Genomic DNA, 17,236 nt, shown 5'->3' with positions numbered 1-17,236 from the left:
GTCACAACATGCAAGGTGGGAATTTGCGACTCCTACTAGAGGAGAGATCTTTGGATATTCCAGAACTTGTTCCATGGTTAAAAAAACGGGACAATTATTTCAGTGCTGATATTCAGAATGAAATTTTGCAGATAATGGCACACATACTTTTGAGAAGACTTGTTGAGGAAATGAAAGTATCACCACGCTTTTCTATTATCGCTGACGGTACAACTGACTGTTCTGGAAAAGAGCAATTTTCATTGTGTATACGTTTCGTTCATCCAGACCTACTCACTATAAATGAAGTGTTTGTTGGACTTTACAACCCAGAAGACTCCCGAGGCTCTACACTTGCTGCAGCAATAAAAGATATTCTGCTACGACTCACTTTACCCCTTTCAATGCTATGTGGAGAATGTTTCGACGGAGCGCGTAATATGTCGGGAAATAACAAAGGGGTTAAAAAGATTCTGCACGATGAGCAACCAAAGTCAATACATGTACATTGCTCAAATCATTCTCTTGATCTCGCACTGCAGGAAGTTGCCAAAGAAAATGATAAAATCTGTGACATTCTTTGCATAGTTAAGGATTCATCTAATGCTATTTTGGAATCTTCTAAGAGAAGAAAAGTCTACGAAAACGCTGTAGTACATGCAACAGAAGATGAGGTTAAAGAAAAATTGCATAATTTAATTGCAATGTGTCCTACTCGCTGGTGCGTTCGTGTTAGAGCTCTTGTAAGGTACAAAAAAGAATACCCTAGGGTCCGAGAAACGTTACAGAAGATCATTGATGAACCAGGTGCAATATCACCCGAAAGAAAAGTGACAGTACGTGGATGGCTCAAAAAATTATGTAAGTTCGAAACTTTGTTCTACTTGAATGCAACAATCGAAATATTCGGTCCGTGCGAAACCCTTGCTAGAGCGCTGCAATCTCCAAAACAAACAGCAGCTGGTGTGCTTCGATCAGTACAAATGTTAATTTCGCAACTGGAGGCCATGAGAACATCAAGCGCGTTTCAGAAGATTCATAAAGCCACAACAGACGAAGGAACAGCACTTGGTTTGAATTCCCCAACTACCACCAGAGCAAGAAAAGTACCCAAAAGATTGGAACACACGACAAATGCCGTCCCATCCACAGAACTCGACGCTGTAACAACTTTCAGAAAAAATTATTTCGAAGTTCTTGATTTGATGATCACCGAATTGAAAGACCGTTTCAATCAAGAAGGACTGAAGACCCTCATCCGACTTGAAAATCTACTTCTAGATGCTCTTCATGGAAAAGACATTCCGAGCTTGGATGATATCCAAGAGTTATTGAAACCTTTCTCAGACGACTTCGATGCAGATCTTCTCAGAACAGAGCTGAAGAGGTTGTCAAGTCTTCAATTGGACCAACGCCCAGAATGTTGTCAAGATTTAGCTGAATTCCTTTCCAAAGAATCTAAAACTGTCAAATCGATGCTTCAGCAAGTCCTTCAACTGCTAATTATCGTGTTGACTGTTCCGGCATCAGCTGCTTCAGCGGAACGTTCGTTCAGCGCTTTGCGACGTTTGAAGACGTACCTTCGCAGTACTATGACCCAAAAACGTCTTAATCATGTGATGCTTTTACATGTACATGAAAACTTGGCAGGCCAACTCAAACTACAGGACATAATGCGTGAATTCGTTTCCAGAAATGACGAAAGAAAACGTGTTTTTGGTCGAGTGTAGACTTATATGTAAAAATTGTATATGCAAATAAAGCATTTTTGTTCGTTTCATACTATTTTAACATGTTTTATCTGAGCCCACCCATCAAAATTTACCTTCCGACGCCACTGACTGTATACATATTTTGTTTGAAGATATTGCAATAATATTTACTTAATATGAAATTGACTAAGCATCTTTTGCATTACATCTTTTCCTCAAGAGGCCCCCGCAGCATGAAGCTTGCGGGAGGCCCCATCTTGTCTTCTGATATTGTGACCAACTCCAATTTAGTCGAATTCGGGACAAGACTGAAAAAAATACCTGAAATCCGGGACTTTTCAATGAAAATCGGGCCATTTTTTTAATATATAAGTTTAATAAATATGTATTTAACATTTTTATGTTGACATATATTTTTGATGGAATTAAGCCCCAATTGGTTGTAATGATAATTACATTTTGTTAGCTTTTGACGTTTCGACTTCCAATCTGGCAAACGTTCTCAAAAAGAAAAAAATTAGAAATCAACTGATGTTGGATTTCCATGTAACTATAACCTTATGTTAGGTTGATTTAAAAATGTAATTATCAGTAGTAATTGCACAAGAGCTCTGAAATTATTGAATTTTTCCCGAGTGACACTTTGACAGTTTTAATTTCACGAGCCGAAGGCGAGTGAAATTATGTCAAAGTGTCACGAGAGCAAAAATTCTATATTAATTTCAGAGGTCGAGTGCAATTTGTTGCGATTATTTCATGAATAAAACTGTTCAAAACCAAAATTTTATTGTAATTTATTTATGTAAGTACCATTAAACACACAGTTTTTATAAATATTTGACGATTGAAAGTCATCACTTTTATAATTTTTAAAACATTAATTGTCATTAATGTCACTGAATGTATTTTTTCGTAGCAACGAAGGGCATCTGACGTAATATACTTAACGACGGGAGATTATCAAAAATTATCGATTTAATTCAGATTTCTGTAGCTTTCTATTGGTCAGAATCTCCTATGAATGAAATAATCAGTAGTAATTGCAAAGGAGCTCTGAAATTATTGAATTTTTCCCGAGTGACACTTTGACAGTTTTAATTTCACGAGCCGAAGGCGAGTGAAATTATGTCAAAGTGTCACGAGAGCAAACATTCTATATTAATTTCAGAGGTCGAGTGCAATTTGTTGCGATTATTTCATGAATAAAACTGTTCAAAACCAAAATTTTATTGTAATTTATTTATGTAAGTACCATTAAACACACAGTTTTTATAAATATTTGACGATTGAAAGTCATCACTTTTATAATTTTTAAAACATTAATTGTCATTAATGTCACTGAATGTATTTTTTCGTAGCAACGAAGGGCATCTGACGTAATATACTTAACGACGGGAGATTATCAAAAATTATCGATTTAATTCAGATTTCTGTAGCTTTCTATTGGTCAGAATCTCCTATGAATGAAATAATCATTATAATTAATTGTGGCCCATCAAATCCCATCAAAAATATAATTGTCAAACATGCGACAAGAAAACAACTTCAGAACATTTTTATGTTGATTCAGAACATTTATTTATATTGTTAATTATTTGTCGAACGATTGAATTTGCTTAAAAATGAGAAGAAAACCTTTAAAAATCACTACGATAAATTCAATACAATAGATCAAAGACGACACTTGAAATACAGAAACGAAAAAAAGTCCACGGTTTGAGTTTTCCTAGAACTATAATATGTACCACGATATAAAATGCATCCATTTTGGATGTGGTATTTGTATTATACTCTAGAAATTTTCGACTTTTTTTGTCCCGCCATTTCAATATGATGTGAATTCTAATGTCCAGTTGCACCAACATATAAACGATTGATTTTTTGACTTGGTTTGGCCGTTTATTTTAAAATATAATAATTGTCAAAAAACTGTCAATTAAAAACAGAAATTTTAACGATTCTCCCAAAAAATATTACATTTTTACCATCAAAAACAGAACACTTTTCTTTCGAAAAAGGTTAAAATTTAATATTTTTTGGGAGAATCGTTAAAATTTCTGTTTTTAATTGACAGTTTTTTTGACAATTATTATATTTTAAAATAAACGGACATTCCAAATGAATCGTTTATTTGTTGGTGCAACTGGACATTAGACGAATAACGTATTCAAAATTTCAAAATAGAATTTTACCAAAACGTTGAAAATTCGGATGGCCCGGTAGCCTTGTCCGGGACGCCGGGACACAACTTCGTAATTCGGGCCATGTCCCGGATTTTTCGGACTAGTTGGTCACACTAATGTAAAAATCTGTTATTGGTATATTATTTTACGTTGTGTGTTTAAATTTAAGAACGTAAATTTCTAAATAGGCATGTTCGGCAAGTGAATCATCTCATATCTATAAACTTAATGTTTTTGCCTAATCATAATTTTTATGATAACGGCAATAAACTATATTGTTTTGTACGTGACCATTGAAAGATTTGAGAATTGCAATTTGCCGAATTTCAGAACAATATTTCTAAATCTAGAAATGGGTTTTCTCTTTTTACATTTAGTATTTCGATACAATTATCGGCAGTAGTTTCCAAAGGCGTAACAGAGGCCCCCGTAGCATGGGCTATCAATATTGCGTCGTCTTCATAACGAGTATTTTTACTTCTCTGTTTCCCACTCTGTATCCTCTTCTTTTTTGATGTTTTTGGAGATTTCATTCATGATTAAATTGGAAGAGAATTGGGCTCAATGAGTCCCCTGCCTTATTCCCTTGCCTACTTGCCTATGTCTATAGATTCTGTAAGTTGTCCATCTATTCTACAGGAACTTCTCTATTATACAGAAGATGGATTACATGTTTGAGACTTGAAGCTTGCGGGGGGCCCCAATATGTCAGGGGCTCCATCTTGTTGTCTAAGATATGTAAAAATGTGTCCCTAACCTAACCCATTCAAGATTTTAAAAATGTGTCATTTTTACATTATTATAGGCATAAGTACATACGCAACGCTTTTTAAGCAGTGTAGTATTGAAAATAAAGTTGTCCATTAGATAGATATGTATTAATAAAATTGTAGATATATTCGCTGATAGTAGTACACGAAGAAAGTTGTTCCTCTCATCAATAATACTATGATATATTGTAATCATTTATTAATTTTTGTTCTTTTTTATTCTATACCAATAAATATGGAAAATGTAAGTTGTCATAAACAGTGCATGAATACACTGATAGCCCAGTAAATGACCGTTTTGGAGTGTAATTATCAGTAGTATTTGACAGTTTTAATTTCACGAGCCAAGGCGAGTGAAATTATGTCAAGGTGTCACGAGGGCAAAAATTCTATATTAATTTTAGAGATCAAGTGCAACTTGTTGCGATTATTTCATGAATAAAACTGTTCAAAACCAAAATTTTATTGTAATTTATTTATGTAAGTACAAATTAGTACAATTAAACACACAGTTGTTATAAATATTTGACGGTTGAAAGTCTCATCACTTTTATAATTTTTAAAACCTTAATTGTCATTAATGTCACTGAATGTATTTTTTCGTAGCAACGAAGGGCATCTGACGTAATATACTTGACGACGGGAAATTACCAAAAATTATCACTAGTAATACCACTAGAGGTCAAATTATTTCCGGAAATTTTTTTGAGATCATGAATATTTTGAATATTTCCCGAGTCGCAGACGAGGGAAATTTTCTAAAAATATTCATGATCAAAAAAAAATTTCCGGATATTAATTTGACTTCGCGTGGTATTCGGTAAGAAAATTCCACACCAAATTTGCATTTGAAAATCCAAAGCTGCATGAACAGATTAATAGCGCGCCATAGCTTTGTCAGCAATTATTTAGGCTTTCAAATTCGTAATTTCTACTCATTGTAGTTGCATGGGAATACCATTTCAAGATAGAAAATAGTATATTCTTCAATTTTACATAAGTTTTGAGTAACTACAAGTGATAGAAAATGAATCAAAACTAAATTATGTAAACAAATAAAAACCAGTCTGTCAAAAATGTTCTGTTATTGTAAACGTCAAAAAATTTCCACTATAATTCGCTGTTGGGTACCCCACGAGCAAAAAATTTCCGATAAAATACCTCCGTTGCCATGGTGATCTGTCAAAATAACGTATTTTGATTGGTTCAAAATTACAGGTGTGGAATTTTCAGTTTAATTTAGATTTCTATAGCTTTCTATTGGTCAGAATCTCCTATGAATGAAATAATCAGCGTCACGACGGATTTGATTGACAATTTGGATTTTGGTTCTACTTACCCTCCACTTGGGGGAGTGAAAAACATATGTTTAAAATAAGTCCGAAAACGGTTAAATTTACTAATTATAAGCAATAGTCCAGTACATCGTCCGTTTTGGAAGATGATTACAAAAGTCTTAAAAATGGTTTTAACTGCTTCGTTTCAAAATTTCAGTGTGCATGTTGAACGAGTTTCCGCGTCCTGCGACATTAACATATTTACGTTGTCGGACTACAAAACGCAGCTGTAAATTTGTCGGACAAAATATCGACAATCTTTATTATTTAAATATAAGTATTTTAAATTGAAAATTAAGGGTTTTGTAATCACAAAATCTTAAAGTCCGACACCCGCAAGATATCACTCTAGTGCGGTGGTTTTGTTATTATAAAACTCTCAATTTTCAGTTAAAGTACTTACACATATTTAATTATTAAAGATTATCGATCTCTTGTCCGACAAATTTACAGCCGCGTTTCGTTAGTCCCAAAACGTAAATATGTTAATGAAGCGGGGCGTGGAAACGCGTCCAACCTGCACTCTAAAATTTTTCAGAAAGTGATAAGACTCGCTCAAACGAGCGTTTGAAACCATTTTTAAGACTTTTCTAATTATCTTCCAAAAAGGACGGTGTACTGTGGACTACAACTTTTGTTGAATATTTTTCGAGTTATTGCGAGTGAAATTGTTTATTTTTCAACAAAAAAAAACACGTTTTTAGGCAGTGATTCGCAAATAACTCAAAAATTCTTATCGAATAAAATATTATCAAAAAAATAATTTTAGCAAAAGTGTAGCTTATAAAAAACAAAAAAAATGGTCTATTCATGAAGTCAATCGACACAGTAAAAACAAAGTTAAAGCTCATGAAAAATTGTTCTTATTCGTTCAATTCCAAATCGAATATTTTAACGTAAAATAACCAAAATATAGCACCTTTCGGGAAAAACTCAATAAAACTTTTTTAAATGTTTAAAAAAGCTTTATTTTTTATAAAAGTATCTAGGATCAAAACTAATCGAGTTAAGCTCAAAATAAACCTGGCCCATTTTTTTTGGTAAAAAAAAGTCGTGTAAATTTCCCCCTGTTTAGCACCTCAAATAAAATTAATAGTTAGCGCTTTACCATTTACTTTATATATGTATTGTTTATATGATCTGCAAGATTGACCGGTTCAAAGTTTTTATTTTTGAAAAAAATTGGTTATTTAGTAGGAAAGGGTTTTTTATTTTGGAGAAATGCCCTTTTTCAAAATAACTTAAAAAGTATTAATGATACAAAAAATCTCAAATAGTAAAGAAATGTAGGTTTTGCTTTTATAAATATTATGGTTTTATGTTGTTATTAACACAAAGATTGGTTAAGATATGGCTGTTCAAAATTTGCATACACTCGTGATTAGTGACTCGTTCAAAAATATGGTCTTTGGACCAGTGAAACTTACAAATCATATAAAAAAAGTTCAGTAATTTGTATAACGGTAATGATTAGTTTAATTTGGGGTGCTAAATAGGAGGAGACTTCCACGATTTTTTACCAAAAGAAGGGGTTAACTTTATTTTGAGTGTAACTCGCTTAGTTTTGATGCTAGAAACTTTTATAAAAAATAAAGATAAAGCTTTTTTTTAAGTTTCAATGAGTTTTTCCCGAAAAGGGCTTCGTTTTTTGGTTATTTCATGTTGAAATAATCGATTTGGAATTTGAAGAATACGAAGAATTTTTCATGTCACAACTTTGTTTTTACTGGGTCGATAGACATCATTTTTTTATAAGCTACATTTTTGCTAAGAATATTTTTTAGATCAAATTCTTTTTGAGTTATTTGCGAAAAACCGCTTGAAAACGTGGTTTTCTTGTTGAACAATAAACATTTTCACTCGCAAATAATTTAAAAAGTATTGACTTGATCACTTCGGTGGTGACACTGAAAATTACACGGAATCTCCGTATTTCACGGTCATTTACTAGGCTATTACATATACGTTTTTGTTACACAAGTCGTATTTATTAGTAACTTTTTAAAGAGGGCCCCATTTCCAATTCTGCGGGGGGGGGGCGACGGAGTTTGTTACGCCACTGGAGACCTCTCCTACCCTCTATCTTTCCTTTCAGTACCAGTTTCTGAAAAGTATATCGTTCTCCTCGTAATATGTGCCCTAAGTATGCAGTCTTCTTACTTTTTACATAATTAAAAAGTACCCATCTGTCTGTCTGTCCATGATATTTTAAGCATTCGGTGCAGGCACCGCATTTCAAAGACTGCAAGTTTGTTAATGGGGCTGGCCTTTAATTAATGTCCATGCTTCCATTCCATACAAGAGAACAGGTCAAACGTAATACTTTTTAGCATCTTGTATCTCGGGTTGAAATCCAACTTGCGATTAGTCAGAAATATATGAAGCCTCAAAAAAGCATTTCTGGCTTGTTCTGCTCTACTCTTTATATCAGTTTCAAGGTCCCAACCCTCGTTCAGCAGACAAACCAAGTATGTAAATTGCATGACTTGATCGATTTCTTCTCCAGAGACATTTATATCTTTGCGTTTGGGTAATTATTTCTACTGATAGTGGCTAAGTAATACCCCTATATTTATCAGTCAACGATAATACTTTATTACGATTGAATTATGTTATTCTGAATGAAATAAAAAGCGACATACTCATAATCACTTATTTTATTACTCCGAAATGATTGTGAGTACATTTCTTTTTTATTTCATCTAACATGGACTTTTGCAAGCCATTCAACATTTATATTATTCTGATTTAACAGGTAATTATAATTTTAGGTGTCTCTTGTGAAGATATGAAAACTGATGCCAGTAGTCTATTATTAGAGGATCATGATAGAAGTGACATTAATTTGAACCAATATATAACTTCCACTACCAATGTGAATGGAGGACAACGTTTTATATGTATCATTTGTCAGAAACCATTGTCAAACAACTATCATTTAGAACTACATATGAAGAGACACACTGGGGGAAAACCTTACCAGTGTGAAATTTGCACCAAACAGTTTTCAGCAAAGCCTACTTTAAAATCACATATGACAGTGCATACTGGTGAAAAACCATTTGAATGTGAAATTTGCAACAAACAATTTTCAAAGAAGATATATTTAAAAACGCATATAAGAGTTCATACTGGTGAAAAACCATTTAAATGTGAAATTTGTACCAAGCAGTTGTCAACGAAACAAGCTTTACAATGGCATATGAAATTGCATACTGATAAAGAACCATTTAAAAGTGAAATTTACACCAAACAATATTCAACAAGGTTTAATTTAAAAACACATATGGCAGTGGATACTGATAAAAAACCTTTTGAATGTGAAATTTGCACCAAAAAGTGTTCAACGAAAACACAATTAAACACGCATATGAGAGTTCATACTGGTGAGAAACCATTTGTATGTGAAATTTGTACCAAACAGTTTTCAACGAATCAAGTTTTACAATGGCATTTGAAATTGCATACTGATGAAGAACCATTTAAATGTGGGATTTGCACCAAACAGTTTTCAAGTAAAATATATTTAAAAAAGCATATGAGAGTTCATACTGGTGAAAAACCATTTGAATGTATAATTTGTACCAAACAGTTTTCAACGAAACAAGTTTTACAGTGGCATTTGAAATTGCATACTGGTGAAAAACCATTTGAATGCGAAATTTGCACCAAACAGTTTCCAGCAAAGCATACTTTACAATCACATATGACAATGCATACCAGTGAAAAACCATTTGAATGTGAAATTTGCACTAAACGGTTTTCAAGAAAAATATATTTAAAAACGCATATGAGAGTGCATACTGGCGAAAAACCATTTTTATGTGAAATTTGCACCAAACAGTTTTCAAGTGAATTACAATTAAATACACATATGAGAGTTCATACAGGTGAAAAACCATTTGCATGTCAAATATGTACCAAACAGTTGTCAACAAAACAAGCTTTACAATGGCATTTGAAATTGCATACTGGTGAAAATCTATTTGAATGCGAAATTTGCACCAAACAGTTTCCAGCAAAGCATACTTTACAGTTACATATGATAATGCATACGGATGAAAAACCATTTGAATGTGAAATTTGTACTAAACAGTTTTCAAGAAAAATATATTTAAAAAAGCATATGAGCGTTCATACTGGTGAAAAAACATTTAAATGTGAAATTTGTACAAAACAATTCTCAACGAAGCAAGTTTTACAATGGCATTTGAAATCGCATGCTGGTGAAAAACCATTTGAATGCAAAATTTGCACCAAACAGTTTTCAGCAAAGCATTCGTTACAATCACATATGACAATGCATACTGGTGAAAAACCATTTGAATGTAAAATTTGCACTAAACGGTTTTCAAGAAGAATATATTTAAAAGAGCATATGAGAATTCATACTGGTGAAAAACCATTTGAATGTGAAATTTGCACCAAAAAGTTTTCAACAAAAACACAATTAAACTCGCATATGAGAGTTCATACTGGTAAAAAAACCATTTGAGTGTGAAATTTGTATCAAACAGTTTTCAACGAAACAAGGTTTATAATGGCATATGAAATTGCATAAGAATGTAACATTGACACCAAACAATATTCAACAAAGTTAAATTTAAAAGCTCATGACAGTTGAAAAATCATTTTAATGCGAAATTTGCAATAACGTATGCCCCTAAAGTTATAGGAAAATTTTAGATTTAAAAGTATTATTGGTAGGAAGCATTGGATCAAGTTGCCATTGGAAACAAAAGTTAGTAAACAACTTGAACGATATAAACAATGTAAGATTTGGCAAATACGGTTCGTTAATATGTCATACAAGCTTAATATTCTTCAAAGTATTTATCGTTTAGTTGGACATGTACCAAAACGCGATATTGGAAAACATTTTAGTCCTCAAAATATGTCTGTTGTCAACGATTTACCAGACAATTAAAGAGTGCGAAAATGGTATACCATGCCTTAATTTGCCCAAAAGTGGAAGACTAACAATTTTAATTCCTACTCGGGAACAGAGATTAATTCAGAGTATGGAGAACCAATTAGGAAAGTCTTTGAGAAATGTTGGCCGAAGATATAATGTTTCACGAATAACTGTAAGTAGAACAATTTCTAGAAATAATTTAAAACGATATAAAAGAAAAGAAGTTCCTAAGAACACACCAGACCATTTAGAAGAAATTCGTAGATGTTGCCGTGCATTGAGACGTATTCATTTTCCTGGTAAAATTCTCATGGATAATGAAAAATATTTTACTTTATTCAATTCCGAAATGAAGGGCAACGACGGATTTTAAACAACACCATTTTCAAGATGCACCAGACGAAGTTAGGTTTAAGGGAAAAGTGAAATTTGCCGATAAAATTTTGGTATGGTATGCCATCTCAGAAGCTGGTGTTTCACAGCCGTTTGTTGGGCGTGTTAGCGGTGAAGCTCTCAATGCTGACATTTACGTTGACAGGTGTCTTACAAAGCTTGTTTAATTTATAAATACTCATCACCCAATGAAGAACTCATATTTTGGCCCGATCTAGCGTCATTTCATTATGCCAGGAGTACGACAGATTGGTTAACTGCTCAAAATATAATTTTGTTCTTAAGTGCGACAACCCTCCACATGTGCCTCAGGCGAGGCCTATAGAAGAGTTTTCAGTCGAATTGTGTATAATAATAGTTGGGAAGTCCAAAATGAAGATCCGCTATGGCGAAGAATTTTGCAAAAATTACGTGAGATCGATTTAGAAACAGTCCAAAGGCTTATTGCACATACAAAACCAAATTTACGTGCCATCGAAGATCACGGACCTCTTTCTATTCTTTAAAAATATATTATAAACCTTAGATATGTAGACTTAATTTCCGGTATTTCGTTAATAAAATAAACCTAATTTGCAACTAGAAAATACACATTTATTTTTTCAGAGAACTTTAGGGACATACGTTAAACAGTTTTCAGCAAAACACAAGTTTCGTTCGCAGTAACGATCCTGGACTAGTCCAGGATTAGTTACGAATTCACTTAGTAGGTACTCGGATTGTACGCAAGCACAATTTGATTATTTTAATTCAGATTTGCATGAACATTTCACTAGAACAGATCAACCCGACACATATTTATAGTACGAATAGGCATGGTTTAATAATTAAATCTTTTATTGTTACAAGTTTTAGTGACTTTAAAAAGCTACCAGACCATATTAAAACATTCTCCAAATATTTTTTCTAAGAAAAAACTTTTTAAAATCATTTTAATTAAATGAGTTTATCTCGTATGTCACAGATTCTATGTAAAATATGTTGTCGTATTGTATAATTGTAGTATTGTATAATTTTTTTGGAGTATTTTTAATATTTATATTATCTATTTTAATATTAACGTTCATATTATGTATTGTATTTATTAATAAAATTTATTAGACTAGGGTTTCCTAGTCTAATTATTTCATAAATATATGTTATTTTATTCAGTTTTTACAGGTGGTGCATTTCACATTACATTGGTTATTTTTGTATCACAAATATAATAAATATTTAACTTTAAAGAGACACACAGTATTTAGTACCTTCATATAAAAAAATGATTTATTTGTTTATGATCATATTACTGTAAGATTTATACATCAAAGTATGTAAAAAGAGTTTATTAAAAATCAATAAATTTCTAAACTTTTGAGTTAAACCACAGTATTAAAAACAAATGAAATAAACACAGAACGAAAAGCAAACACCACACACCACTACAAATCAGCTAAAGCATGGAACATATAAAAATATTTGTAAGTATTTTGAAATTGCTACTGCGCATATTCGAATTCCGAGTTCTCTTCAGATCCCAAGGATCGGTTGGACTGGTTCCGAACTCGCAGTTCGGTTACCGCAACGACAAAATCCCGGACTGGGAGTTCCTCGATTACAGCGAACGCTATTTTGTAAAGTGAACATGCGAAGTAATCCTTAACTAGTCCAGGATCGTTACCGTGAACGAAACTATACTTTTTTACAATTACATATGACAGTGCATACTGGTGCCCTCATCAAGAATATCCTGTCGAAGCACAACATCCAGATCCTCGCACTCACAGATACTCTGTCGAAAAGCGATCCACACTTCGCAGGATATTCGATCATCCATCGAAACCGCTGTCAGGTTTCACGTGGGAATGGTATTCTCGTGAAACACGGAATACCGCACACCACACACACATTCCCACAAAACTTTCGTCCACCTGACGTGGACTTCCTGGCAATTGACGTGCATATCCCCAATAACGAAACCCTCACGATAGTCTCTTACTACAAACTCCCGGGTCAGCCACTCAGCAGGCACTTGCTTGAGTATTTTTCGACGCTTAGCAAGGCCGTGCTGATGGGTGACCTAAATTGTAGACATACACAGTTTGGTGATCACCGTTCAAACCCAGAAGGCATCCGCCTCACGGATTATCTACTAGACCTTCCCATCTCAAGAATCACCAACACTGAATACACGTTTTTGAACGCCAATGGGGCCTCTATTGTCGACCACATCCTAGTTACTAGTAACATTCTGGATCGGTTCGGGGATAGATGCCACATAGGCGATTCAATAACGTCAGACCACGTACCACTTCTTGTCGACACCGACATACTAATTCCAAAACAACCCAATCCTCCAAGATCCATAAGAGACTATCGTCACGCTAACTGGACTGAATTCCAAAATTTCATCACTCAAAATCTCCCTATGTTAGGCGAACTCGACACTAACGATAGTATCGACACCAGTGCAACCGAAATTGAGAACCTCATCACCGAGGCGATCACGCACGCAATCCCACTTAAACAAATAACCTATACATCGCCGGCACTTCCACAATACATCATTGCCAAAATCCAACAAAAAAGACGTCTTCTACGTCAATACAAGGCCAACAGAAATCCACTAATCAAAACAGAATACAACCGAATCTGTGCCAGGATAAAGAGGGAGATATCTAACCTAACGGCTCGCCGGTGGGAAGATACTACCTCGAAACTGGACTACAGAGACGGAAGTAAATTCTGGCAGAAATTCAAAGTCATAACAAAACAAAAACTATCTCAACCATCCCATCTGTTGGTCAACAATCACATAGTCAATTCCCCAGAAGGGAAAGCTGAAGCATTCAGAAATTCGCTTCAAAACAATTTTCAAACTCCAGACAACCCGAACTTTGATCGCGTATTTAAATTCAACACAGAATACATAGTAAATGTTACTCTCAACCACCACATTCCAGTCTATGATCCTATCATGGACCCCCTCACAAACAGGGAAACGGAGAGCTTTTGCCAAATAGGCAAAAACAGCGCTCCCGGACCTGATGGCATCAACCGAAGGTGCCTCAAAAAACTTCCAGAGAGTATCATCCCTCTTCTAACTAAAATATTCAATGCATGTCTCAAAAACAGCCACTTCCCTACTCCTTGGAAAGTGGCCAATACCATCATGCTTTTGAAAAAAGGCAAACCCCCAACCGACGTGGAATCCTATAGACCAATCTCTTTAATCAGCACTCTGGGTAAAGTCCTTGAGCTAATCCTAAAAGAGAGGCTCAATGACTTTCTCGAAAACCGCAATATCATACCAAAATTCCAATACGGATTCCAGTCAGGTAGATCTACTAAACACGCATTAATAGATTTCACTACTAAAGTTACTCAAACCATCAACGATGGTTCATTCGCCATAGCCACATATGTGCAGAAGGCTTTCGATCAGGTCTGGCATGACGGGCTTGTTCGGAAACTTCTGGACATCGGGCTACCACTATAATTTACCAAAATTGTACACTCATACCTCCACAACCGAACTGTCAGAGTGAAAGTAAGCGATCAAAAGTCCACCCCCTTCACTCCACAAGCTGGAGTTCCCCAGGGTTCAGTCCTAGCACCGCTGTTGTACCAACCAAAATATCCCAGGTACTCGGCTGTTTCTCTATGCGGACGACACGGCACTGCTCACAACAACCTCTCGATACAACCCAAGACTCCTCCACAGAAGAGCCCAGGCTCTGTTGGACGGGGTTGGCGAATGGTGTTGTAAGTGGAGAGTCACGCTGAACGCGAACAAAACAACAACAATTGTGTTTCGCGCCGCTTATGTGTCAAAAAGAATCATAATTAATGAAGACGACCAATATCCACTTAGTCTGTTGGGAGAAAGGCTTGTTGTTAGCCCGACTGCGAACTATTTGGGAGTACTGTTCACCAGGACTCTTAACTGGGACGCAGATCTAAAGGCAACTTTAGATAGGGTAAGGAACAGGGCCAGACTTCTCAACCCTCTCTCTGGAAAAATTGGCAAGACACACAAGAGGACTCTCATTCACACTTACAAGACCTTTATTCGACCCGTCATGGAGTACAAGTCATGCCTCTACTCTCTTTGCGCTAGAGCAAAACAAGAGAGGTTGCTGAGGGCAGAACGTAGAATCTTGCGTAGATGCAACTATGAGCACTGGCGATACCCCTCAAACCAAATCTCAAACATCCCCAAAATCACCGAGAGAATAAACTCTCTGAACAGGAACTTCACAATCAAAGTAATCAACGGCCCCCCCCCCTCCGACACACAAGAATCTCTCAAATGTTCCTATTCATCTTCCGGCCACGTACTCTGCCGAACGCCCAAACACAAAAAGATTCATTTACCGTCTGCTCTAATGCAAACATGCATTGACGAACTCCCGGCAGAGTACGAAAACATCCTCGAGGCTACTCCGTTAGCCTTCCGTACCCACCTATAACATATCCTCTTCCCTACCCCGAACAGGGAGAAGTTGGTTTTTTGCGGTTTCCCAACTTCATTGCACAATTATACCTGTTCGTCCCAAGAAAATAGCCGCAACTATTTTCTCCACTCGAACGCTCACTGTCCACGCTTCGCTCAAAAGCCACCGCCCACGAGGGACGCAGGTTCGCCTGTCGTTGTACAATGGTTTCTAGGGAGACTGGTCGAGAGCAAAGCACGGACAGTACACGTAAATGTCTATGGAACCAACAACAATCCATCAAAACTTTCTTCTCTGTTGACTTTTGGCCTTCTGGACACCACCGTCCGGCATAACCAAGGAAAAACACCAGGACACGACACTTGCCCCAGTGTGTTTTTCGGACTGTTTGCTTTTACTGCCACACAATACATTCACTACAAACCCTGAAGAGGACAAAATCCTAAACGGGGACGCACATTGAACGCATTTCTTCTTAGCAATTATCTAGACAAGCAAATCAAACAATGTGGCATGGCATGGCATACTGGTGAAAAACCATTTGAAGAGTACAGGGGAAAAACAAGGAATGTCACATTTTATACATTATTGAGATAAACACCAATAAAGGTTTAATTCTTATGATATCTAAAAACTACTTAGGAGATTCTTAGCAGAATTCTAGCAATTATTAGTATATAATCTTAATATAATATTAATCTATATTAACTAATTACTTTAATAATGCAACAAAAACTGCTAATATTCATTATTTTTGTCCAGTGGCGTGCGGACAATCCTGGTCCTTCGCCGGGATACAACTTCTTAAAAAATTTATATAGACTGAAATTTCAGGTTATTGTTCTGAATCGATAGTCTAGTAGATAGTACTCAGTTTTTGCTAGCACATGGAGAGAAAATCCAAAATTCATGAAAAAGTGACATTCCTTGTTTCTCACCTGTACTCTTCATTTGAATGTGAAAGGGTACCCCCCGTTAAGATAGGCAAAATGCCCTCACTCTCAGAATTCAAGTTTTTTAATTTGTTTACGTTCTGTGCAATTAAAAAATGAGATAACGAGCATTTTTAACTCGCCACCCCACTTGCCCCTCCCCCCACAGCCAAAAACGTAGATTTTTAGATTTAATTTTTTTAGTTGGGCTGTAATTGATTTAAAAATTTCAAAAAATTCACACGTGTAGCTGAGGCTTTTGCAAAACATGTCTATTTTTGATGGACCCTTAGGTCAAGTGTACATAACCTCAATTTTTTTTTAACTTTTTTAAAACCTATAACTTTTTTTTGGAGGAGCTGCAGGTCCAGTTTTTTAATTTTGTGTATTTTATCAAAATCTCTGATTTTTTTCAGATTTTTCCGTCAGGTGCGCCATCTAGAAAAATCCGGAAAACTGTTTTTTTATGTGGTTTTTGGGGATTTTCTCCATTTTATAGACTGCAACATAAATCAACTCAAGGTTTTGTTAATAGATTATGTATAATTTGAAATAAACGAGTATTTTAGGATTGTCAAA

At 35.1% G+C, this 17,236-nt stretch overlaps 1 protein-coding gene across 1 annotated transcript in view; it reads left to right on the top strand.

Annotated features, from left to right (window-relative positions):
* Positions 1–11,876, top strand: part of LOC114335418 (gastrula zinc finger protein XlCGF57.1) — a 39,653-nt gene extending 27,777 nt beyond the window's left edge. Inside the window, exon 2 of the mRNA XM_050657255.1 lies at positions 8,753–11,876. Coding sequence (XP_050513212.1) covers positions 8,753–10,476 — 1,724 coding nt within the window. The 3' untranslated portion in view covers positions 10,477–11,876. The remainder of the gene's footprint in view (positions 1–8,752) is intronic.
* The last annotated feature ends 5,360 nt before the right edge of the window (positions 11,877–17,236 follow it).

This window comes from Diabrotica virgifera, chromosome 7 (assembly GCF_917563875.1).
Source record: "Diabrotica virgifera virgifera chromosome 7, PGI_DIABVI_V3a".
In the NCBI taxonomy this organism is placed as follows: Eukaryota; Metazoa; Arthropoda; class Insecta; order Coleoptera; family Chrysomelidae; genus Diabrotica; species Diabrotica virgifera.
Note: the sequence above shows the minus strand (reverse complement) of the source record. Positions and strands in the feature narration are given on the sequence as shown.